Raw genomic sequence first — 27,115 nt, 5'->3', positions numbered from 1 at the left:
TTTCCAAAATATTCAGAAGAAATATAAGGGATGGAAGAAGCAGTATTTCAACATCCAAACAAGAGTAATTAGGGAATCCACTTAAAAAGTGGTAGCTGGGATTAAAAAGAGGCAGCATTAGTGGATGAGGTGAGTCCCATGCAAGTTCGGTCTTTTTATGGACTCTTAGGGTAAAAACACAGTAATTTAACTGTGCTTTTTGCATCAGGCCCCAGGGTTGGGACTTCTCGCTTCCCACATTGAGTAGCTTTCTATCCAAAGAATAAACACTGGTAAGTGGATTTGACAACCAGGCTGGGCAGTTTGTACTAAGCCATTTCAATAGAGCAAATTTTGGTGAATATCCTCTGACAATGATGTTGAGCAATATGAAAGAAAATAAAAGTTTGAAATCAATGTCGTACCTCATCAGATGGATAATGTGGTGCTATTCCTTTTATACGGTTAATAACATGCTCCACATTAGTTATCACCTTCTGCTCAAAGTCCAAAGGATTAATCATTCCAGCAGCAACTGGTACAGCAGGAATGCCAAGCGGCCTTCTCCAGGACCAAGAAAGCAGTTCATCACGGAAGAACATAGCTAAATGATGCCATATATGTTGGCTTTGCTGGAGAAGTACAAAATTCCAAGAATTTAGTTACATTATATAGGCAGGAAAAATGAGACTATAAACACATAACAGTAAATTGCCAAAATAAAGAAAATGCCGTACAGTCCATGTACTATATCTACTACTTATACATTACTAAAATACAAACAACTTCTGTTTCCTTTTTTTTTTATGTGGTCAAGAAAAGAGAAGTTGCCAAATTTTGTATTTAGCCGCTTGAAGCCTTGAACTAACACAATAGTGGGCTGATAAAATGTTGTAAAATAATGTTGATATGCAGATTGACTAAAATTGGAAATTTGGCTGCTCATTATTATTATAGAATATATTACCATCTTCTATTCTGCAAAACATATTGTATATGCCATCAGAATCTAATAATTTTTATATGTATCCAACTTTATTTCAAGTTTACCTGCCAAACTTCTAAAAATATAAGATATTAACTTTATCTTCAGCTTCCTGTTATATCTGCATAATAGTCAACACATCTCGATTAGGTTGCCTTATGTTGAGGGATGATCTGACAAGTGAGGGGTAGGAGACTATGTCGAGGAATACACTCCAGTTGTTGCACAACAGAAGTGGAAGAGATGGAAACCCAAAAAAGGAGATGGTGGTTCATATTTGCTTTTGGCAAGTCACACCTATTGAGCAGAAATAGATTGAGGAATAGAAAGTGAGAAAGACTAAGACAGAAGGTTGGATTAAGTGCTTTGATGGCATAAAAGGACCCAAAAGATGAATATAGGTAACACTCAGCAGTCCTAACTGACATATATGTTACTTGAAGCAATTCTTCTGTTTGGCATATTCTATTACTTTGCAGTGCTGAGTAAAACCCATGTTAAGCCATGCCATTAGAAATTGAGTATCTATTACTTTAAACATACCTAGTTCTAGGTATCTTTCATCTCCTTAATACCCCTTTGCCTTTTGGAACTTTGAGCTATAATTATACTTCACATTTTATGAATAAAAAGGAAATTTAGTTTTGCCCAAGTTATTTGCTTCACCTTATAAAGTCCAAGAAAAAATAAGGAAAATTATGAGATTAGAAACTAATTGATGTGTTACACTAATTTATATGTTAAAGGACTTTAATTTGCCCCTAAAAGCTATTTTAAGGCCCTAAAATTGTTTAAATATTTTCTTTCTTGGCATATCAAGAATATCCAATATGCTATCGGCACACTGACTCTACATGGCATGTGCCACCAACATATTATGCTGAGCCAAGGTCGGCACAACAATCCTTGACTATTAATTTTAGTAAAATCACAAGTCCTAATAGATTCAGGAAAACAAATACAGATTATACCAAATATATAATCCTTATCAATGGTTGTACTTAAGTTCACTACCGGAATCAATATCTGTATCCAAAAAGGAATAAGAATACGGCAATGATTTTATCACTACCCAATCCATTTTCACCCTTACCTCTATCATCATAATCTACCTCCACTTTCCTACTGCTTCATTACTATCCAGAAGATTATTACAAACAAGTAAGAAGACTCACTTTCGGTAAAACCACAGACTGAGCCGCAGCACACATGGCAGACACAATAAGACCTTCAACTCCAAAATGGGAGAAGAAAGCTTGCATATTGCGCGTCAGCCTGAAGGGAACTGGTTCATTGAACTCAATCATTCCATTTTGATCATACGCTACATACAAGAAGAAAAAGAAATTAATATTATAGAGATTACATAATCATTTTCTATGGCTCAAAACACCAACTCAACAAATACCTGGATGAAAATCAGTCTGGAATATCTTCCCCGTGTTCTTAGCAAATAAAATCTTGTTTGGGGACCTTCCCCCAATCTGCATCATGTACGACATAAAACAGGAAAGTGCCAGTTGGATAGCAAATTGTTTCTTGAAAGTCCAAAGTTGATTTCCACTAGGAAGAGTCTTGTACATGTACTGAGAGAAGATGTTGTCATTAACAACATTTTTCGTTATTTCATTATATGCCTGCAGACGTAGCTCCACTACTGCTTCAGCTGAGACCTGCCCTGAGATGGCCTGATTAAGTTGTTCCTTGAAACTGGTAATAGGAGTATCAGCTTCTCGATTATGCCGTGCACAATTGATTTCATAGACCTCAAGAAATGTACTATACATCAAATCATCCTCTACCATCCGCACCTAAATAATAAAAGTAACAATTAGAATGGAGAAACGAAAGACTATAAGTAACGGAATACACCTTCTTCATGTCTAAAAAGAGAATATCTAAACATAAAATAGAAGTAGAGAGGGTAAAGAAAGAGGAGGTTTCACCTGTGACCAAACAGGAATTATTATTGGAGTATGGATTGTTAGATGGCGGCGCCTTGATTCCTTGTGCTTATCAAACATTTTATTAAGTACACGGAAGAGCTGGAGCATACGTTCATCACTCCTAGCATTTGGAGTTAATGATGTTTGAACAATAAAATGACGCTGAGAACCATCAGAACCTATAAGTGTCAGGCGCCGGAAGCTACTACCATGCCTCCTTACAATTGGAATATCTGATCCAACTCTGTCCAACTTTACTGTATGGTCAGGTGCAACTTCCTGGGAAGAAAACACAAACTCAAAAGTGATAAAAGTTATGGAAACAAAAAATTCCTAACTAATAGCAAAAGTTCTAATCTACAGAAAAATTTGTTCTTTAATTGTGACTTTAAACCAACCTGGTCAGTAAAATACTGTCCTGGTACCTCTACGTCAACAACATGAAAATCACGTAATACTTTACTCTCTTCCTCAAGTTTCAAGACAGCAGGAAATCTGTCCTCAACATTGCTCTGAAGAACATTCTTCCAGTGCTTAAGTCGTTCTGTCAGTTCAGAGAGAGTAGCTGGAAATGTTGCTGTGCTCTCTGGATCAAGATCACGCTCAAAGTCCTGTTTATATTCCTTTACAAAATCAACATGCTTAGTCACTGCATCTGGTGAAAAACAAGCTCTGCAAACACCAGATAGCTCCTTCTTGAGGGACTGTGGAACCTCCCCCGTGGTGGCTGTTGGATACTTGTAGCAACGATGCAGTAAAGCATTAACCACCGCCAGAAGCCGTTCCTCAGGAAGTGTAACAAATCTTGATCCAATTTCAGAGAGTAAATGCTGAAACAGGATTAAAAATGTAAAATTATAACTGAGTTTATCTAATCTAGGCTTCAATTAGTTATTTTGAGTTTTGACTGTGAAAGAGTATATCAAATGTCATAAATGATCTATTAAACATTCTATTGGCTTGAAAGAAATACCATAGGTGGTCAGCGGCCTTTCTATCAGCATCAGAATCAAAGGCAAGGTATTCTACACTACCGGAGTAAAAGGCTGAGACATCTTGTTCATCAGACAGAAAAACTAGTCATGTTGGACATGACTTTTAAACCACTCGTAACCCTAAGTACTGGTTAATGTTGAGTGTGCAGCTTGGCATGAAGTGAGTTTTATCTCACACCCATTTAACATGTGAGAAAAGAGGCCCCTGAGGGGTCACTCTTCCCACTCTCTTATCGAGCTAGGAGGAGCAGGGAAGGGGCATGCCAGATTGGTTGTGGGATCCCCGAGTTTCACTCAAATTAAGCTTTTATACCTCAAAGTGATGGTGATCCAGCAATTTGGAGTAGATCACATGACACAGGGAGGCATGTCCAATCCTCGAAGGCAACAACCACTTCAAGGTACTACTCATCTATAGTCAGTTCACAAGCGTCCCCAACATCATCAAGGAATTTCTGACACCATCCAGTCCGGTATATTCACTGTCCTAAAAGGACCGGAGTACTAAAGTGTTGATGTACGAAGTAAAATATGCAGAAGATTATATTCTAATTATTCTGGATGAATAGAAGGCTTAATTTGGACTACTCTAGAAAAATCATTCTTTTCATACTACTCATATATCAATTAGCATCTCATATGACTTCTTACCTCAAGTTCATTTGCTAAATTATTATGCTTGTTTCTAAGAGCTTCCATTATGTCCTTTGCTGCCTCAAAAGCAGTAGCAACAGAAGTTACCCAACCAAGTCCACCATTGCGTCTTAACGGAATTGGACCACCTTCTGGAACACTCGAACTTTGTGTTGGTTGGTCATGGCCAGTGCCACTACCCCCTTCAACAGCAGACCTTTCAGGTTCCTGGCCTTGTGGATTTCCTCCATCATGATAACCAGAAACACCAGTTGACTGAGCACCTTGATTAACCTGGCTTTCTGAATTTAAGTTACCGCCAATATTGTTAGGAGCTCTTGTATTTCCATCACCCATGTTATGGGAACCTGAATTGTTTGCTGACACAGATTGCTGCATTCGTTGCTGAGCCAGCGCATTTCTTCCAAGCTCAGATTTATTAGCAACATCACGGCGCTCCATTAAATATGTACGTAACCAATAGTACAAGGCCTGCAAATATATTCTCTAGTGTTCAGCCAAACATGAGAATATTATTAGCTAATGGTGCTAGATGTTCTCCTTAAATGCAGTGTGTACCTGTGGATAGACTTGAGCAATCTTTAGCAGAACAAGCTTGCAGTGAGGTGCTTCACTTCTTTGCAGGGAAAGCAGTAGCTGTGGTATCCAAGAAAGCCAAACCCAATGAGGTAGCTGGTCAAGATATTTATCCAATGCCCTTCCAACAGGTTCATTAGGTGTATCAAAGCTAAGAAGGTAGAGAATTCGAGCTAGATGACTCCTGGAGTTTGAAACACCATACTTGATGCCCTGGAAGAAGCAACTGACAGCATATTCTAGCCATACCTCTTCATGTGTTTCTTTGTAAATCTGTAAAAGACACATATTCATCCTAAACTAAATATATCACATGCATTGAGGAATAATAAGTACAAAAGAAGAGAGTGCATACCATATCACAATAGTTCCCCCAACTTATCCACCCTTTTGGCAAATGTTTAAAAAGGCTTATTGCACTGGAATAAGCAATATTTGCATTATCACCGTCATTCATCTTTAGCAAGAAGTCACCTTTAAGACGAAATATCTCTGCTTTGTGTTTTGCAGGAAAGTATTCCAGATTGGTATTGTTAATCAAATTTAGACCACTGATTATTTCACCTTTCATTTCTAGGTAAGCTTTTGCCTGTTCCCTTATCTTTACAAAGGCTTCCTGTAAGCAGATTGCAAGGGAATAAGTATAAATTGAAGTAATTTAGCTAATATATAAACCAAAGATCCTTAGGAAATAAAGAAAACTCACCTGAACTTCCATAGTAGAATGGCCATACATCTTATCAAGTATTGTAACACAGACATCATGGAGACCTTGCTTGCGAGCAATGTGGGCGAGCTTATTGACATTCCAAGCTTTGTCTCGGTATCCAAGATGGTGCAGTTGAGGATTTGTCTGACCAAAGTCCTTAAATGCATCTATCACAGAATTGTACATCTCATTCCTCCACTGGAGTAAATCATACCAAATAGTCATATTGTCCCATTCATTAGGAGTCCTTAGTCTCCATGTCTCAAGGATATCCTTGAGATCTGCAAACACATTATGAGCATTGGCACCTGAACTTCCTGAAGGTTGCTTGCTCCCATTTGCAATATCCAAGAGGATTCTTGCTGATTCCTGTACCTCAACTAACTGCTGAAATTGCTGTAGAAGAGGTATTCTTGACTGGACGGACATTTCAGGCAATTGCCACCAATGTTCAAGAGCAAGTTCAACACCTTTGCCAACTAAGTTTTCAGCTTCCCCAACACCATTGGCATTTTTGTCATGGAGAGCAAAAAAGGCTTGCACCAAACGTAACTTAGGTGTCTCCTCTACTTGGGCTTGAACTTTGGGAATTACATTGTCTTTCATATATGACCAGTCAGGTACCTTCCAGAGGCAATCAGGCAGAATTTCATAATTGTCAACGCTTTTGCCAAAATCTGCCAAAACATCCCACTGGCTTAACTGACTAGCACAGCAAAGCCACTGTTCCTCCCAGAGGCACATTTCAGCTTTTGGAACAGTGTTATTGTACGTGCCCTGAGTTGCCTTGATCATTGCCTGATAAAAGAGGCTCTGAGCAGCCTGCCAGTGACCATGCTGGACTAGTGATAATCCAGCTCGTGTTTCTGCAGTGATCGATCTCCTCTTCCATAATCCACACCTCATATCTTCTTCATTAAGAAGTCGATAAAGCTCAGCTAGTGATTCCGAACATTTTGCCTCATTCATGAACAGCATTACATGACTCTCTAGAAGTGCCAACGAAATATGCCAAGCATTGTAAGTTTTCCCTATATATTTTATGAGCTCACTTGGCATCCGAGGTTGAGGGTGGCTCAAATGAAGCCCTTCAAGTAGTGCTTGCACAACATTAGGTCTGCTACCCTGCTGTCTTTTATGGTAATCTTTTGACAGAAGAGCTATCATTGGCTTAGCCAGTGCAACTTGTTCTTCTTTATGCAGTGTAACCCAAACAATAGGGAAAACTAAGACCCACATGTGATATGCAACATTGGCATCCGCATATGCAAGTTCTCTCAAGGGAATCACAAGATTAGCCACCTGCATATAAACATGAAATGCATAGTAATCGAGAGAGAGAGAGAGAGAGAGAGAGAGATAGTAATAACCAAAAATTTAAGATAAATAAATAAACAAATTAGAGATAATTCTAAACTATATTTTCGATCTAATTAACATTGGCATCTGCATAGGCAACATTCTATCGGTTTTAGTGAACACAATGATATAAATATGCTAGATGCATAGGAAATCCTTGTTTATTATACTTTTTAGGAAATATAGAAATATTATGATTCTTCCATATTTCTGAGAAACTAGCAATATTACGAAATGATGGAACTTCACTGGAAAATTTTTATTTATTGTACTTTATTTATAGGAAAATAAAATATAAGAGATTAACTTCATTTTATACTGTATTTACAGAAAGACAAGTATAAAAGAATATTTATTATATTTTATTTATGAAAGTAAAATGTAAGTAAAACAATATACTGATTATATTTTTATTTACAGAAAATAAAATATAAGAGATGATCTTTAATATTATATTTTATTTACAGAATATAAACTATAAGAAATTATTTACGAAGAGAATGATTATGAGATTAAGATGTTATGATATTATACATGATTTATTGAGAAGAGATAAGGTATCAATCTCAGAAAATATTAGCGTGTTGATATTGAATATCATGGATCATTCATATATGAATTGTATTAATAAGAATTGAGAATGTTGATGGAGAATTTACATTATATGAAATTTAGAATAAATCAGTATAATTCATACTGGTGAAATTGATATTCAAAAGTCAAGTTAAAAAATAAATCCAAAGAAAAGATTCTTCTTCGAATGTAAAATCATTATATGTAATAAAGTAATTCTGGCAGGATTAGGAAAAAAGGTCCCGAATTCTTGTCTCTGCCGACCTTTAATCTTTTAAGTGGCTAGTGAAACATTTAGTAAAGCTCTACAATGGCTCCTATTATGACTCTAATCGGATTGACTACATAAAAAAAATTTGAGTGCTAACCCGATAATGACTAATAGTTAGGGGTGCTCATGGACTGAGTCGAAATTGGCCTGGTCCCAGAAAAACTGAGCTCGGGTCTAGACATGGTTAAACCGACTCGATCCCAAAAAAACCGACCTCAGGCCTAGACAAGGCTTGACCTAGTCAAGTCCAGACTAGTTTCGGACTGGTTCCAACTTAAAATTCTCTTAACTCGGTCCAATCCATACCCACGTTGTTAGCCAGCCCAATTGCGGGCAAACGAACAAGTTAGGCCCAATGGATGGGCTAAATCACAATTGGTTTAAAATCTTATTAGAAACAAAATATAAAATTTCACTAGTTGCCAAATTGCATAACCGGCCCCTCATAATTATTTTTTAGAAATAAAAAATATTTTTTTAAAATTTCACTTCTTGCCAACAAATGGGCCACTTTCTCGTCTTACCTAACACTCTAATAGTAAATTTAATTTCTGACTGTTGCATGCTTTCTATATTGAGTGCTTTCATCAAAGGAAGGTGGAAACTGGAAAGGACTACAAAGAACTAAAACATGAATTTTAAGGAATCGAAACAAGCATTTAAGGGATTAGAATTTAATAGATATGTGCAGGCTAATTGCGGTCGGACGAGCTAAGCCTCAACAGATGGATCATTACCTATGTATTCTAATGAATGGGTTGGATGCTACGGGCTTGTGCTGGGCCAGGCTTGAACAAGGCTTAACTCGAGTTAGTCCAATAGATTTCCGAGTCGAGTAGGGCCCAAGTCAAGCTTGTGCCCAATTTTATCAAGTTGGACAACGACAGGCTTTGATCCCATGAGCATTTTGAGCATCCATACTAGTAATGCAATATGGTCACAAGCCAAAGTACCCATTAAAAAACAATATAACATATTTATTAGTTTTGATGAGTTCTAATGATATTATATTTGCCAAACGTCAATTCTCCATTTATATTGTTTTATCAATATGAGATAATATAGATTTATAATTTGAATTAGCATGCATGCTCTCTCTCTCTCTCTCTCTCTCTCTCTCTCTCTCTCTCTCTCTCTCTATATATATATATATATATATATAGAGAGAGAGAGAGAGAGAGAGAGAGAAACTATATAAAACTAATACCGGTGACGAAAATTCATAACATAGCTAACTCACCTGAAGTTTGCTCATCTCAGTTAAGAAAAGAGCATGCTTGGCTGTAAGAGAATCAAAAGTGAGTGAAATGCCATCTGAAGAATCTGCTGCGTCAGTAACTTGCTGTTGTATTGCTGGGCGGTCCGGAATGACTCCTTGTACCATAAGTGGTGGTACTCGTGCTGAGTTTGGAGCAAGAGTTATTGGTTCATTTTCAACTAAAATAGCCAAAATAAGATCAAGGCCTTGTTTCAGCCAGAAGACATCACTTGCAGCCTCCCAATCCTGAATTTGAATAATAAACTGTAGCCTTGCAAATAATGTTTTTCCTAAAGACTCGTGATAAAGCATGAAGAATCGTTGTCTAATTTCTGGATTCTTTGCTCTTAGTCCAAGCATGAACTGCCTTTCTACCTTCTGAAATACTTCTTGGCGAATGGGCAGTGGATGTCTGCAAGTGCAAGAACAATTATACAGAGGTAAATAATAACATTCTTGAAATTATTACCAGAAATCACAATGGCATCACTTACTTTGCATCTGCACAAAGCCCATATAGTAACTGCAGATACTTCTCATCCCACTCTAATAGTGCAGCTGGAGAGAAGTTCCTTCTGTCAACTAGTGACAGCTTCTGGAGATAGGATACTATTTCCTTTTGAATAAGAGTAGCACTTGAATTGCCAGATGTTGAAACCTTGTAGTCATCCTCAAGCCAAACACGTACTGTATCAAGTATGCACAAAAGCACACCAGTATCTGTACCTTTCTCTGAAAGAAGCGCATGCAGAATTTGACCTATTGATCTCTTACAATCAGCTGAAAGCATGACCCTTTCATTAATAAGCTTTAAGACACTTTTCATGTTAGAGATCACTGAAGCAGAGTCTGTTGTTGCACGTGAACTGACTGAGGAATCCACATCTACTCTCTGTCCCTGAAAATATAATTGAAGTTATAAGTAACAAAAAACTTTTTATATAAGAAAGAATTGAGATGCTTAGGTCAAAGACAGCATGGCACATAGCATGGCAACACACGGCATGCGCACAGCTTGCCATCTTGGCAGATCTTGTGTGACGTGCAACACATTTCCAGTGCTGCGGTGCACTGCAAGATATCTGGAAGTAGCTTGCAATTTGGATACGAGATAAAGTTATAAACTCATTTAAAACAATACAACCACATTCTAAGTGATAGGAATGCTAGCAAAAAAGTCAACAAAAAGAAGAATAGAATGAAAAGATACAATAACAGTGACCAGGCAAACTTCGAACTCACAAAATTGAGATGCCAAAGACATGATCAAGAAAAGTAACCAACGTCATTGAATTAAAATAAGTTGATATATTAACTATAGTTGCTATCACAGAATGGTACACGCAGTTTATGATTATTAAAAAAAATGATGTTAGGCTGGAAAACATTGAATATCTGCTTAAGATCTAGCAAGATATCCTGACATTGTTTCCTACAAGGTCAAGCTCCTGAAATAGAGGCAAACACAGTTACCATATGCGGCGGTCTTTAAAGGCCATCATGGGCGAGTCTGTATAAGTTACTAGGACCAGTAAAAAATTATAAAACTCCCTAAGGCCAACGAAACCATACTTGTCTAATATGCGAACCAGCAGAAGATCCCATATCTCGTGCAAGGCGTTGAAGGACACGGAGTAGTAAACCGATAAATGGATCAATATAGTTCTTCTGCACTTCGGTCAGAGCTTTCAGAATGAAAAGTGCAAAGCTTATGATAGAGTTGGCATTGCTAACTTCAAGTGATATCTGAGGAGTTGTCACAGCAGCAAGATTTTTTTGAATGAGATCAGCTACTCTTTGATACAGCATCTTTACATCCTGTGGTGTTGTAGTCGCTTCAAGAGGAAAAGCACTGAATACCATTTTCAATAAGGAACAAAGAGACTTTCCAGCATCCAACATTTTATTGTTGAAGCACGGCTCTAGTATCTGAAAACAACAAGTGAGAAGAATAAATGAAATAATTGGTCAACTATTACCACATACCTCCAGATATATAACAATAACCTACTTGAGATATATGGTTGATATTGTTCCGTATGAAAAGGCGGGGCTGCTTTTCCAAAACTTTGTTCATGACATCAAGGCCCTGTGCAAGAGCTGTTGCTGGGTCCTTCGATTGAGAAGGCGCTAGATTTCCAAGCAATTTCTCCAGATAATTAAACTTGACATTGGCATTTGGCCAGACTTCCAAAGCTTGTGTAAGAAGGTCTAAAGCTTGCGTGTACATCGAGTTAGATTCCTTATCTTTAGGTTCAATAACCAGTGCCACCTGCTTTCAAACAGGAAGGAAATATATCATAACATCAGGAGGAAATCGAAATATCCAGTGTAAGATGCTTTGACACCAAATATACAAAAAATACCAGCATATGTCTAATAACAGTTTTATTTCAAATTAGGTGTGTAAATCTAGTTTCTTGTTAATGAATGGTTGTTCGGATCGAAATCCTGTTCAAGATAGGATTGTTTATTCAATAAATGAGCTGAGTAGGAGTTAAGATTTGAGCTCGAAATATAGAGCTGAACACAAGAAAGGCATAGTTCGCTTGTATTCGGCTCGATATAACTCAAAGCATCAAATATAATATTATTTATCTATATATTATCTAAATTAAAAAAAAGTATATAAGAAACTTTCTACCATTACTTGATATGTATTTTCTCAAAATTATGATCTTAATTTTCTCTTTATAGATTTGCACAACTAGACAATCAAACTTGGTTAAACTCATACTAATCAATGGGACGTAAAAAGAAGTTCAATCTAGCTCATCTGATCATCTGAGGTAGATGAATCGAAGCTCTAAACAAGCTACAAGAGCTAACTAGCTAAGCTACAAAAGAGCTAGTTGAATTGATCTTTACATGAGCCACTTGAGCTAAGCTCTACACGAGGTTGACTTGGCTCACTAAGCTAAATGAACCAAATGAACTGAACACGAGCTGCCTCAAGAGTATTTACATAGATCTAGAAAAAATGTTAGACCTATATAGAATATCTTATAAATTTTGCTACATCTAGGATGATTAATCTCAGATTAAATTTTAACCAAAGAAAATAGGAAGAGATAATAAGAAAAAATGTCTTTTGATGGGATTTGAAGTTCCCATCCTTTGAAATGGCCTCCTCTCTTAGATCTTTCTTTCTAGAACAAAATGCTAGATATATGAAGAATGGCTCTTGCAAATGATTGATCTAGTTTCATTTTGCTATATCTAGTATGATTTGTCTCATATTTGATTTATAAACCAAAAAAACAGGAAGACAATAAGAATAAATATCTTTTGAGTTTTGACAGATTTGAAGTTCTCATCTTTGGATCAATGTCCTCTCCTAGATCTCTTTTTCTCCTCATTTTCTTTTTTTTGGTTTGGGAAAATAAGCCTACCAAAAAAAAAAACTCAAAAAGGAGTATTTTTTTGTAAGTTAAATAGGTAGCAGGCGACACTCTAGATGTGCCACTCAATACCCTACTGGTATCAGATGATACAGGCAGCAACCCATGTCTGCACAAAGCGGCACGTCTCGGCAGAAGGGAGTGCTATTGCCAACCCACTGGAATAGTCCACGCCAACCGGCACAGCAGTCCTTGTATAACAATATATCACATGAAAGCAATATTCTCCTTTGTAGGAATAATTCTTGTTTTAGTCACCATTACACAAACTGAAAAGAGTACATGCCAACTTCATGGTATGATGGAAAAACTAACAGTGAAATGCTCACAGAACAATAGTAATTTGCCTAACAAAAAATCAAAATGGTAATAATGCATAAGTATCTTGACCAAATGAAGCAATTTAGTTCTAGTTCAAAATAGTACTCTTTAATCTTTCACCAGTTCATGTGTCCAAAACTATGCTACCTGAATTCACACAAGGCACAACCAAAACATTGAGAAGATTGTCACCAAGTGGGTTTGCCGTCATGCTCCAACAAGATTAGTCAATTATAGTAAGCGAGAGAGTGATAAACTAATAACAAATCAAGACAAGAGAATAATGTCTTTGGAAATGCTTACATAAAAACTCTTTGTTCCATCAAGAAAGAGGGAAATGAAACTGGAAACTAATACTCACCCTAATGAGAAACGTTATAATCATCTCTTCCATAGCAGCATTAGGTTTATACTCCTCATCAGGTTGGCCAGCACATCCAGGTGTTTCAATATTGGGAATAGATGCCCCACCAGGTGACATAACACAAAGAGACTGCAAGCCAGGCTCCACCTTTACACGCTTACTCAAATCATCTGGAAATCCAGAAACATCTGATGGACGCTTTGAATCACCAGTGACCGAAGTAGGATTAAATACATCAGTCTGATTGTGCCCCTCTGATTCGTGTACAACTTTCATTTCATTTTGTCTTTGCCTTTCCCAGGCAACTACTAATCCAGCAAGTTCAATGGCTAAGCGCCTATTTTCTGGAGTGGTATTGTAGGGCAATCCTAGCCGACTAAGAGAGTTAACCATCTGAGGAACAAATTGCGCTCTGCAACTATAAAAGAGGTCTGAATGACGCACAATAAGCTGGAAAATATGAATCATATTTGGGATTGAATGACCTTCTTCCACAAGAATTTTCTTTGTATATCTAATCCATATGGGTACACGACTATCTCCCGGAGGTAATCTTCGAGGTAGAGCAGGCATGAGTATATCAAGAGCTTGCTTGACTAGCAACTTATTTTCTGGCTGGCAAGTTCTTAGCAAAGCAATAAAAACCTGTGCAGAACAATGGCAGAATTGCTAGATTTATACTATTAAAAGATGAGAAACTACTGGTACAACATATCGTATCATATTTAGCAATAGAAACGTAATGCAATTAGATGACCATGCGGATGGAGAAACAAAATCATGTAAAAAAAATGGATGCTCGACAAAATTGAACCAGAGATCTGTGACAGTTCGCCAACAGTTTCACTTTGAAATAGTAGGCTTGCAAACCCAAAAGGTCCTGGTACAGCTGGTATCTATTCTATGAATCCTTGGCCAACTCTAGGTCCAATTATAATAATTTGTATGGTACTTAAAACAATACAGATTTAGGTTCAGAAAAACCAATATAACTTGCCATAGTATCCTAATTATCTTGATCTGGAAGAACATATCTTCCAACTCAGGCAAAACAGCCTCCTTTAGAGTCAAGCAGTTCTCTTTTAAATGATAACAAGGAGTGGAGTCTGCCTAAATGCTTTATGGATTTGATGTGGTTCCGATTTACTAAACTGCCGCTTGGACCATGTCATGGAAACCATGCCAGTTGCACAGATAGACCAACTGCTTTATTGGAATAAAAGTCAAGTGTCTCTTTGTAAATTGTCATATACAGAGTTGTGTGTTTTACTGGAATGCCATGTTTTGTCCAATTAATTTCTCCTTAAAAGAAATCACGACTCACTGTATTACCCATTGGTTTTCCATCATCATTTAAAGAAAACAAATGAACATTATCTGTTAAATTTTCCTATTTTATTCATTTAGTATTTTAAGTTGTAAGACAATATACTAAACAAATTAAATAGAACAATTGAAATGGATAAGGGTCACTGATATTTTCAGTTGATGATGGAAATAAGAAGTTTTTTTCATAAATTAAAATTCTATCTGCTGATGGCAACATATTATTTTGTTAAAAACTCACTCATATGTTTAATTTCATCTAATATATAAATATATGAATAACCAATATCATATGCAAGAATGAAATATTCATATAATTTTGTTGCCCATGCTACCTGAAGGATGATCTTCTCAGGAGCTTGATATGCCTCTAAGAAGTGGCAAACATTGACAAAAGCCCATTGTTTACTAGAATTATCTTCGCGCTTAAGGTGATTCCAACCAAATTTTATGAGTTCCTTCCGGTGGTGAACAAGATCATTTGGTAGATACTTCAGGAGTAATGTGGCAAGCTGCAGAAGTTCTATTCTCAAAGGCTCATCATATTCAGCACTAACCTATAAAATAGAACAATGATACTCAAGATTCTTAAAGAGTACTAAGAAGTTATGAAGCGTGAAAGACAGTAGAAACCAATTTAATCCAATAATATCACCTCTTCAGGGGGGTCAAGAAGCTTATCAACAATTGTTTTTATTGTAGAAGGATCAACAACTTCCCAACTTTGACCATTTTGAAAAGAGTGTGCTAACATAGGAAGGATAAGTATTTGCATGGCAACAACCAAATGATCCTGTCCATATTGTTTTGATTGGAAGATATTCAAGAAGTGTACGAGAATTGCTTTCTTCAAGTTGGGAGGATATCCTTCGGCAACCTAATTCAAGAGGATGAAAATAAGCATCATTAGCAAGACCACTAATAGAGAAAAGAATATAGATAACTATGCATTGAAACGTCAGATAGTTACCTCGATGACATAATATTCCTTCAGAAAACTGTAATCGATGCGACTGTGATACAAGAATATTGAGAGCATATCAAAAAGGGAAGCAACCTCAGTTCGATCATGCCTAAGATAATTTAGGAAGCATTTGATAAGCCACTTACTCTCCATCACCTATACATTTGAAAGGAATACAATTGGAAGACAGAATATTAGAATCAGATGAGGCCCTAGAGAAAAAGAATGTGCAACATACAAATCTTAACAAATATAAGAATGATAGTACACCTTTCAACATAATCCTCAAAATTTAATTTACCATTTTTTAAATCCACCAAAAGATGAGAATTCATTTATCATAGTACATGTATTTGTGTTCAATGGAATAGTTAGTATTAGTTCAGTCTTCAGACACACCAACACAAACCAAACATGTTTAACCATCATGCCAGTTTCTGAACACAAAGATGACCAGCTTATTACATGGTTTACAGAACTAACTCATATCACTGATATAATGGACAGGTAGTGTCATGTTCTAGCTGAGGTTTAGTCCAATAGTAACAAACTTAGGAACACCAATTAGTTATATTTGAACTTTATCAGGCAGTGAGGTCAAACCTAAAACTGCTAACTATGAACAAGATATGATGCAAACATCTGATTGGACAAGTTACGCTGAAATTTAAACATGTATACAACCCAAGATATTGACAAATTCATGATATGAACTCATTATGTTAGAACCAGAAATTAAAAAAAAAAAAATATATATATATATGGGTTGAGAGAGAGGAGGGTGCACGTGCAGAGCACGTGCACCCCCTCCCCTCTCCCTCTCTGGTCAGCGACGAAGCGCAGATACGGGTGGATTTCATCTAATTCGAATCGGATTAGATTTGATCCTTTCCTAATCTATAAATTAGAACCATAATCTCTTCTTTTTCTCTCTCTGAAAAACCATCTCAACCCTCTTCTCTCTCTTCTTCCTCCCTTCTTCCGCTTCTTCCTCATCGTCGGAGTCGTCGCTGTGGGATCGGTCCGCCGGAGCGCCGCCGGAGCCATCAGAGACCACCACGCGACTCGTCGGTAAGCCCCCTCCCACCCATAAAATTTAATTAAAGTTTAATAGGGTAGATTGAAATTACCTAATTTGGGATTACGGCTCCACCGGCAAATCTGGCCGGCCGGCGGCTTCGAGCTGCAGCCGCTCCGTCTTGAAGTATCTTGCTGTTGGCCTCGGGCCGTGGGCATTCACCGTTGGAGCCCTCGTGGCTCCGGTCGCCGTCGGTCATGGGATCAACCGTCGTTTGCGGGTTTTCCCCCACCTCGCGATGATGGCGGCACCGTATGGGGGAGGGGGGAGAGCTAGAGTTGGCTAGCGACCGCCGACGGCAGCGGTCGCCGATGGACTCTCTTTTTCTTTCTCTCTCTCTCTCTCCCTCTCTTTTTCTCTCTCTCTCTCTTCCTCTCTTTTTCTCTCTCTCTCTTCGGCTTGGAGAAGACAGACTCGGGGTCTGATCTTCTCCCTTTTAGTATTTGGATTCGAGTCGGGTTGGATCCGAATCCAAGGAACCCGACCCGGTTCCATTAGCTAATTGGATTGGGCCTTGGCCCAATCCATTTAAATAATAGTTGGGTGGGCTGCGGGCCAACTGCAGCCCAGCCCAACTGATTTGGGCTTATTTTAGCCCAAATTAATTATTCTTTGGTTAAATTGTAGAAAGATTTTTAATAATTATTTTAATTAAAAATGTTATTATTATTTATTATTTAAGGTGGTGATTTTTAGTACGTGAGCTAGAGATTTGAGATTTCGGTTGTCTTGCCTAGACTCAGGTGAGTGGGTTCACTCACATGTTTATTTTATTGTATTTCGTATTTTTGTCAAACCATGTAAATTTTCTATGTACAAATTATTTATTTCACCCTTATATGTAAAAATTAAATTATTGCAATTTCTGTGTAAATCTATTTATTTCATCCGTACGTGCGAAAATTTAATTGTTTTATTTTCCTGTGTGCATTTAATTATTATATTCAGTGCATCACCATACTTCGTGCAAATATTGAAATTTGTGAAAAGAAAAATGAGACTAGTATTAATACGACTTAGAGAACAGTCCCGGTATAAATCGTTTGCGATTTTCCGTGGTGACTCAAGTCTATCTGGAAGTCCAGGGGAAAGTCCTAAATTAGATCACTGCGGTGACTTTCTTAGGTGACTCTGGCGGGATTAGAGAACAGTCCTAGGATGAATGAAAAAATTTTCTAGGTGACTCTAACTTCTCTCAACGGTTAGAGAAAAAGACAGAGTGTGTTAATCACAGGGTGATACCCTCTGATGATCCTAACTGGATCAGCTATGAAGAAAAGTCCCGAGCGTCATCTCGAGGTGACTTCTAGTTGATGTGGATCCACAGGGTTTAGACCCATTGAGACATATGACAATATAAATATCAAAAGATGTTAATATGTTGAAAACGTGCAAGGTTACAAGTTGTGACATCTCTCTATTGTTATCATCGCTATTATTTAGAGAGCATGCCTATTGCATATTGTGATGGATATTATTGCTTTTAGTTTAATTTATTCAGCATTAATATGAATTAAAATTTATTTGGTTTTCGAGTGGATTCCACTCACTGAGCTATATAATTGTTGGCTCACGAGTTATATTGTTTTTGTATTGTTATTTATTTCAGGTAATAGTCAGCAGGGCGACTGAGTGAGATGTACCCGGACTCCACCTCCACTTAGGATTCACCTATTTACCTTTCTGCTCTTTTAAATTTTGTGCTTTAGATTAGAAGTTTTATTTATTTAATTTAGAGACTCAAAAACATTAACATTGTTTTTTTTATCTTCATTGCAATTAGTTATAAAATTTAATAAAGCACATTCTCATTTTATTTATTTATCTTGTCATCGTACACGTAGAGAGTATTAATAAGGCTTCGTGCATCTTAAGCATATTGAGATGCATGGCCGGTCATAATTTCTATTTTGGGTCGTGACACATTATCCTAAACCCCAACACATCTTCACATGAGAGTCGAGTCGACAAACTGTAGCACCCTTAGTGAGAACTAAGAAGCAAGCCAGAGACGAGCTATAGACTCTTGCACATTCTTAATTCGTAAATGCTCCAGAGGCTAGATTTCAAATGACATAAATTTCTTCAAATGGTCAAACATTCAAAGACAGATTGTGCGAACATTCAAAAAAGACAGATTGTGGATAGTCCTTAGCAAGGTTCCAAGTATCGGGATCGGAATCAACCGTCTAGAAAAAAAAAACGTATCTACCACATAGGTTATATCGCCCGTCCGTATTGGACTGTATTTTAAAATACAAAACAATAAAAATTTAGAAAAAATAATAATAAGATATAAATATAAATTATTCATACATGAAGTCTAAAAAATAAAAATAAAATATTATTTTCTAGCACTCAAGCACTCTCTTCCCTCTCATAATTTTTTTTAACTCTCTATCGCACTAACTCTCTCTCCAACTAACTCTTCCACTAACTCTCTCTCCCATCTCCTCCTTATCTCTATTCTCACTCTCCTTCCCCAAAAAAAAACTCCGATCCTGTTGGACTAGAAACTCCTAATCGAACTAAGATTCTAAAACCTAATAAGAATTATGTCCTGCAGCACAAAAGTTATCCCAACTCCAACAGGAACCTAAGGCATTTTAAAACATAGCAGAATTGCATAAAAATTAAAAAGATCAAACATAAAATTTAAGCATTTCAGTGAAACTGTGAAAATGAACCCTATTACATGAACAGTTTAGGTACTAGAAAACATACCTGAAGTAAGGTAAGTTCTTGTTCACTTTGTAGACGACCGATCCTTCCAGGTGATTTCCAAGCAAGTAATAATGAATCAAAAACTGTACGGTTGCTCTGCAGCCATTCGGGCACCAATTTTACAAGGGTGGAGACAAGTTCTAGTCCATGAAAGTAACCATCAGAACATGTAACTGTATTTGCTGAAGGTGGACTAGTAAAATTGTCAGATATGGGACCAACAAGGCCTTCATCACTCATTGAACAAGAAGGCTGTGAAACAGATCCATCAGCTTGTGACATAAATTGTGGAAAAGCATTTGCCAGTATTTTCTGCGGTGACTTAGCAAGTTCGTCTCTCAACTGCTGACCAGCCTCTGAGCAGATTATATACATAAACCTGAAAAATTGTTTCCACAAGGTGGTATATAATAAGCTCTTGATGTCCTTTAATTGACCTTAATTGGATATACACGTTCTTTGCAGAGCAAAATTTGCATGTCTATCATCAATTATGTGTAAATGTATATTTCACCAATATATATGGGAATCCATTTTCAGTGAACATATGCCAAGCAAATAAATAAGACAATATCAGGTAAGGGATTACATTCATATTAATCATAAGCACAATAGTAAAGCCTGCATCATGGAATGTTTGTGACTAATAAATCTGTATATTTATCGTATTTATAGGTCCTGTCAAAAGTCCTCGTCTCAACTAAAAATAGCATCCAAAAGTGCCGTGTACATGCCACATGAAACTCAAGCTTATTGCCTCTTCTTAAATCACAGTAGTTGATTAACATCTTCCAAGAAAGGAGATGAGATCGATGCTTCAATCATGGGACAACATCATTAAGTTGCTAGGAGATTCAGGACACAGGAAATCCTGCCATTATGACATTGAGAAAGATTAAGCATGACCCATTATGGCCAATCTTTCTGCCCACACAGCACGGACCATGTCACAAGGACAGCAGCAAACTTGAGATTTTCCTCCCTCCAGTATTGTCCCTCCTCCGCATCCACCACCGCCATGTACTTGATCCAGCAGTTCCTCATGCTCATCCCTCAATTTGTAGTCATCATATCATCTCTCAAGCACGGCTGCTTCAAACCCTTATAAGAAAAGGGCTAAAGCAGATCATGAGAGTTCAGTCACAATCCAATTTGAAGCAAGCAGATCATACCTTTATTTCTCATGGCCCACTTTGAGAGGATCATTAGATGACTTAACAATCCGATTAGGCAGATCATCTTCTTCCTACTTCCTAATAACATGGTAGTTGAGGTTCTAATGGCAACCTTCCTCCAACATGACAATCCATGGAAACTATAACTCTATTAGGTTTTCTAATTGATAAATTTGTGACCAAAACTATAACTCTATTAGTCATAATGTAATTTCACCAGTTTTATTGTATGAGTTGTGGCTCAATGCCCTATAGAGAATGGAAGATAAACAAATCCGATTACACTGAAGATTGAAGAAGGAAACTGCTTTTCATTCCAATTGGTTTGAATGAACTTTGAATGTTCGAAGTCACCCGAAGTACGTTCAAACGACCTTCACCAGTACGCTCCAAATTAAATTCACAACACACGAGAAGATCAGGTGTTCGTATGTATTCAAATGCATTTGCGAATCAATGATGAATCTCAGGTCTAAGATGATTTATGTTTAGGTCACTTGCTTTCCTTTTGGGAGAGATATAAAGAGTTGTCTAAGGGTCTCGGAGGTCATCACACACTTTTAGAGAAGATTTAAAAAAAAAAAAGAGTCCTTGATCGTTGTGCTGTGCAAGCATAAGGCTTTGGATATGTCTTCCACATAAAAATCCTGGGAGCCATTAAGAGAAAAGGGAAGAGATTATTATTGTCCAAGATATACTTCATCACTAGAGTTGCAATATGAAGATCTTAGAGATTCTTCTATCTATCTACATCAACGTTTCGAGGGATTATTGAGATGTGGGACTATCAATTATGTCAGTTCCAAAGGAGTTGACAAACTATTGCACAGGGAATATCTTATTGCGGGTCTAGTGAGCAAAAAGAGCTTTAACCATTAGTCAAGAGTGTCGAATGGTGGGACGGCTACAAGTATATCGTGTACCTACGATTATAATGCAGTAGTTTTGATCTATGGAGAGGATCTGTGGTTTTACTCTTACTTTAAAAGGAATTTTCCACATAAAAATCTTGTGTTATTTGCTGTGCTCTTGATTGTCTGATTTATTATTTGTCTTCAGTTGTAATTTGTATAGATTGACTTATGAAAATCATATCCTAAATCACATTCATCCCTGAATTAATTTTTTCAAACTCCTTTATATGTGAATCCATATGAATAGGACTGATTTGAAGTAACTTAAGCTAATTAATGGGAGCATCTATGGATAGACTCATAAAACATATTGATGCATATTGATTCAGTGCAATCTAGCACCCTATCGGTGTCAAAAGTTTTATATTCAACATTGGGTACATAGGGGTTGTACGCAACTCTTATTGCTCAACTATCTTCTTGTACCACAAAGCTAGAAACAAGAAAATGGAAAAGCAATGTGATAATAGATATGTTTTGAAAGGTTCCCGCGGTATGCGGGCGGTCACCCTACTGCATAGAGCCTGGATATGTGAGCACCTTGGCGATCTAACATTTTTAATATATAAAAAATTAAGAGCAATTATATATGATATATATTATATACTAAAATAGTATAAGAATTTTTTTTAAAGTGAACTACAACAAAATATAAAATAATATGATCACAAGTCACACCCATAACAACGATTTCTCACTTTCTTACTCTAATTGCTACCTCAAATACTAAATTCATACAACCTAAAGAAACAGAGGAATGGTTAAATGCCTTGTATCAGACAAGGAACATACTATTATGTGCTTAGGATAAATCTAACATGACAATTATTCAAAGAGAAACATAGAGAGACAAAAAGATTAGATAACTTATATTTCCTCACAAAGCCATTGGAATGATCAAACAAGATATAATAAATCCTAACATCTGATGATCATCCTTGTGCGTCTGAAGAACCCACTCTTTGCAGGTACAAAAGACAAAAACTCCCCGCAAAGTCAGGCCGCCAAGCGTGCCAAGGCAGCCCAACTGCATATCAAGGGGCCACCTTTACTATGGCGCACCTACCATGGTGGCTGCCTTTTCCGCTTCTCAAAACACTCAATAATAGCCTATACAATTGACTATTGGAATCAAGAAGCCTAGCAAACATCATGCTACAATGATAAAAACAAATGTAAAGGACACAATGTAAGAAAGAAACATGCTTGACTCACGGTAACGATAAAATGTCAGAAAAACACAACTACCTAATGCCCATGTACCTTTGTACTCTTGAAGGGGTAGGAAATTCCAAACTTTGAACAAAAGAACATCCATTATAGTGTATATTTGAAGTTCCATAATACTTACCTCCTGAAATACTTAGGATGGCTTAAGCGTGCAAGAAAATAATCAACAGCATCTGTTGCATAGCGATTGAGAAACTTGGTAAGTGGAAGACGATATGGGCTATTAATTTCACTATAAAACTGCCCTTGGGGAAGTGCCCCTTCCAGATCGATTATTAAGGTTACAAGTTCATCCAAGAACTTTCCAGCTGCCTGAGGGAGTAGATGGAAGAGCTCAATCATAGCTGTTCAAAACAAAAGAAGAAAAGAATCAAAACGAAACCAGAAAATAATTAAATCAGTTGAGAAAAAAAGAAAGCAGTCTCATAAATGCGACAAACATAACCAACAAATTAATACCTGCAGCAACCTTGGGCTCGTCCCCAGGTTTCCAGGACTTCTGACTTTGAGCAAGCTTTTCAGGTTCTAGCCATTTCTTTAAGTGGTCCAACAACTTGACACCCAATGTGACATTAAACCAGTTTGAGAGAAGTTCAAGCAGACGGGCCAAGCCTTGCAGTAAGGGCATGGTGAGACTTTTTGTATGTGCTAAGTTAACCAAAATAGGTCTAAGGCTGCTTTGCAAAAGATCCTTTGGCATCCTTTGCTGCTGGATGACCTATTAAACAATGTTTTAATGAGATTATCACCATTATAAGTCATCATATAATAGCATATGAATAAGACTCAGCATACAAGCTAACATACCCTATTTTATGTTCAATTTAATATAATTGACTAGAAAAATGATCTTATAATTCCTCAAAATTAATCTAATGAAACAATAACCTGACGAAGCCCTTCCTTTGCAACAGCAACGATCTCCGGCGTACGACAAGTAAGAGACTTAAAAAACATTGATATGATCTTTGCTCGTAGTTCAGTATGATTTGGTGTTTTAAGATCTGCCCAAGCCATTGCAGTGCAAAGCAGTTCAATGCATGCTGTTCGAAGTTTGTTTAATGTCATGAGTACTTTGGGGCTCATCAACTTTGTAACCCACACTGTTTCATCAGCCTCAGCAATTTGCAATGCTTCTTGTAGGAAATTGACAAGTTCTGGAGTCAACTTGAGAAGAGGAGGTCTCAAAGCAAGACAATAGTTCAAAGCGCTAACTGTTCCTACCTGTCAAAGAAGGAAAGACAACTGCATTAGAAAACTTCAGCAACCAGCACAAACATACTAGCAGTTTTGAGTCAATAAACACTCTTAATATGAATTATTCATACCTGCTGCTCGACATTCCTGGCACGCAACGGTCGTGAAATGAGAGGCTGAAGAAGAGGTGGATAAATAGGATCGAGCAATTCAGATACTTCACTGCCAGTTCTGCTGGCAAGAAGTGTCAAGCACGATTGCACATTCTTTCTTACGATAATAGATGCATTTGGATTAAAGAGTTCTGTAGCAAGAAAATCAATTACTCCGTGGAAACTCTGCCGGCGTGCTTCATTGTTTGCTTCATCAACATTATTTACTACACGAAGGACTTGCGTAAGGACCTGACTTGTCTCTTCTTGCTCTTTATTAGCATGCATCGGCAACCTTTTAAGAACATATATCAGACCCCGCACTATTCTCACTTGGAAAATGCATAAGGTCTCGACAGAGACCTTGCCAACTAAAGCTCCAAGCCCCATTACGCCTCCGATCTGTACCTGCCATGTACTACCATAGCAACAATGCAAAAGACGAGGCAATAGCTGCTCAAATACAGGAACTCGGACACTTGGAGGAGGTGAATAGACAGGATTTATTGATGGACTGGACACCATCATAGGAGTACCAGGACCCCCTCTTAGTACACCAGTGTGCTTTGCTCTTGCAAGAAACAGAAGTGCTTCCGCAAATATGTTCAAAGCATCAAGTGCAGCCTTGGCGTGATTACGATTTTCACTGGAAAGCACATCCACTAATGCATCCAAGAATATTAGAGGATCCAGTTCTTTCAGGTTAGAAGTACTGGTTCTTGCTCTAGCGCCCATATTACTACTAGATGAAAGTGAAGATCCAACATGCTGCCCAAATGTGACCGAAGAACTGGAAGATGAATTATCAACATGGAAAAGCATTGCAAAATGACGACAGACATTGACAACAAATTCATCCTTTGCATCATCAAGTTCAGGATCCGCACTGGCTGCAATAGTAGCAACTAGAAGGGTCTTGAAAACAGATTTCTCAGCCATCAATTGGGTCTTTGTCTTCACACCCAAATCAACCTATCATAAAGGGCAATTTTTCCTATCAATAAAACATACAAAAAATAATACTACATCTGAATATGTAAAGTTCAATAAACAAGAATGGCCTTTTTAATTGAACAAGATCAGCAGTACACCTCGTGCCATGTGTCGATACTGTGCTGAAACGGCATGTGCCAACAGCAGTCCATGCCAGAGACAACATTATTTCAGGGACTAAAGAACATTATAAGGGAGCCAAAAAGCTTCTCAGCTAACAAGCCACCCAATCTCGACTCATTTTCAGCTGACACTTACAAAATGAGCCGAATTCTTAAATTTCTAGCTCGATTGATAAACAAGAAGATCTTTAGCTCATCTTGGCTCGCTTGACCTCGACTCAATTTAACTCATTTGTAGGTGATGTAACAATGCATTATGCATATTTACTTGAAGATTCAACAAGTGTATGCAAGCATAGTGGTTTGCCAGGTCTCTTTCTTCTCAGCGAACTGTGGATCAACTCCACATGTGTGCAGTGAAAATTTTTTGCAAGTAATAAAGCAACAATTCTTTTTGCATCTTCTACCAAAATTATATGTTTTGAATTTGAAAAGTTCTATGTAGCTCATCTTCTACCATTATGTGCGAGTAAGTAGATAATAGACTTGAGCCTAGGTAGCTCAACACATAAGACTGGCCCACTTTTGGTGGGCCAGGCTTCAGTTATAAAGCCTGATCTATATTTAGGTCAAGCCTGGGCTTAGGTAAAACTCCATTGGCTCGACTCAGCCCAGCCCGAGATATTTAATATAATATTTAATCAACATTGTATTAGATATTATTTATAATTTAAAACCCTAATTAAATATACCAATCCTCGTGGTCTGCTCTGCTACCCTCATCTCCCTTCTACATGAAAGCACAAAAGATATTAAATGAATGTCCTCTCTTTATCACTTTTTATAATGTCTCTTATCACTCTTTTCAAAGCTAGTACAAGTTAGCTTTTTTTTAGTCTCACAAAGTCTGCAATGTTCTTTGCATGCAAGAGTAACTCATGTTTTTTGTTTTTCTTTCCAATGCAGGCCATGATTAGACATCTAAAATGTCATGGTGTTTTTATTTTCTTTTGAATTGCTTGTCATGCTTTTCTTTTTAGTCCAAAAGTTGTATGGATAACATATATATTATTTTTGTTTCTCTTTCCAAAGCAGGCCATGATTAGACATCTAAAATATCATGGTGTTTTTATTTTCTTTTGAATTGCTTGTCATGCTTTTCTTTTTAGTCCAAAACTTGTACGGATAACATATATATTATTTTACATTTTATTAGGATAAAATAAAAGTTTAAGCAAGAATAGAAGGTGAAAATCCAGTGGCTTCTAATATTATGGATGATAGGGATAAAAATAATCCACTTAGGGGTTGTTTACTTTCTTGTATTTAGAAATAAATATGCATTAAGAAATACATGTTTCTCTAGATGTTGTATTTAGAGAAACATATGAATTGTTTGGTTGATTATATTTAATAATGCTGTATTTGTTAAATAAATGTTTGGTTTGTTATATTTTATAATAATGCATTTGGTAAACAAATATTTGATTGGTTGTATTTCATAATACTATTTTGACATTATAATTATAAGTATGTGGTTGTATTTCTTAGAACCAAAAGACTGCATCTGTGTTCTCAACTAAAAGAAAATCAAATTTCAGATGAAATAGAAAATTAGTTGTTGAAGACTATTGATCAAGCAATAATAATAAAATCAGTATGTTTCCCTTCAATCATAAAACCAGTTATCTACTTCTATTCCTACAGAAACTACTACATTATCCTACATAGCTTTGTAATGTAACATCAATATCAAGGGTATTTCATACTCTCTCTCTTGTTTCAATTTTAAATACATTGGTTATGAAGTGACTTGGTTGGACAATTGTCCTCTCTACATACCTATCTATCATGGCCATGGACTATGGCTGTGGCTGTGGCAGCCTCGTTTTGTCCTTCTGACCAACAT

General features: G+C 37.0%; 1 protein-coding gene across 1 annotated transcript in view; it reads right to left on the bottom strand.

Moving 5' to 3' along the window:
- LOC140790056 (uncharacterized) overlaps positions 1–27,115 on the bottom strand; it is a 45,892-nt gene that overhangs the window by 857 nt on the left and 17,920 nt on the right. The window contains exons 14-35 of the mRNA XM_073139967.1: positions 24,131–25,123; positions 23,691–24,026; positions 23,262–23,520; positions 22,924–23,146; positions 19,484–19,862; positions 15,688–15,837; positions 15,373–15,594; positions 15,053–15,274; positions 13,389–14,036; positions 11,317–11,577; positions 10,878–11,234; positions 9,800–10,203; positions 9,288–9,717; positions 5,842–7,146; positions 5,491–5,751; positions 5,118–5,408; positions 4,557–5,030; positions 3,309–3,740; positions 2,911–3,189; positions 2,373–2,775; positions 2,140–2,288; positions 405–611 (exon numbers count right to left, since the gene is read on the bottom strand). Of these exons, the coding sequence (XP_072996068.1) occupies positions 405–611; positions 2,140–2,288; positions 2,373–2,775; positions 2,911–3,189; positions 3,309–3,740; positions 4,557–5,030; positions 5,118–5,408; positions 5,491–5,751; positions 5,842–7,146; positions 9,288–9,717; positions 9,800–10,203; positions 10,878–11,234; positions 11,317–11,577; positions 13,389–14,036; positions 15,053–15,274; positions 15,373–15,594; positions 15,688–15,837; positions 19,484–19,862; positions 22,924–23,146; positions 23,262–23,520; positions 23,691–24,026; positions 24,131–25,123 (8,685 nt within the window). The remainder of the gene's footprint in view (positions 1–404; positions 612–2,139; positions 2,289–2,372; positions 2,776–2,910; positions 3,190–3,308; positions 3,741–4,556; positions 5,031–5,117; positions 5,409–5,490; positions 5,752–5,841; positions 7,147–9,287; positions 9,718–9,799; positions 10,204–10,877; positions 11,235–11,316; positions 11,578–13,388; positions 14,037–15,052; positions 15,275–15,372; positions 15,595–15,687; positions 15,838–19,483; positions 19,863–22,923; positions 23,147–23,261; positions 23,521–23,690; positions 24,027–24,130; positions 25,124–27,115) is intronic.

Source organism: Typha latifolia, chromosome 6 (genome assembly GCF_019914945.1).
Source record: "Typha latifolia isolate L0001 chromosome 6, TyphaL0001v2, whole genome shotgun sequence".
Classification (NCBI taxonomy): domain Eukaryota; kingdom Viridiplantae; phylum Streptophyta; class Magnoliopsida; order Poales; family Typhaceae; genus Typha; species Typha latifolia.
This window is presented reverse-complemented; position numbering and strand designations above follow the sequence as displayed.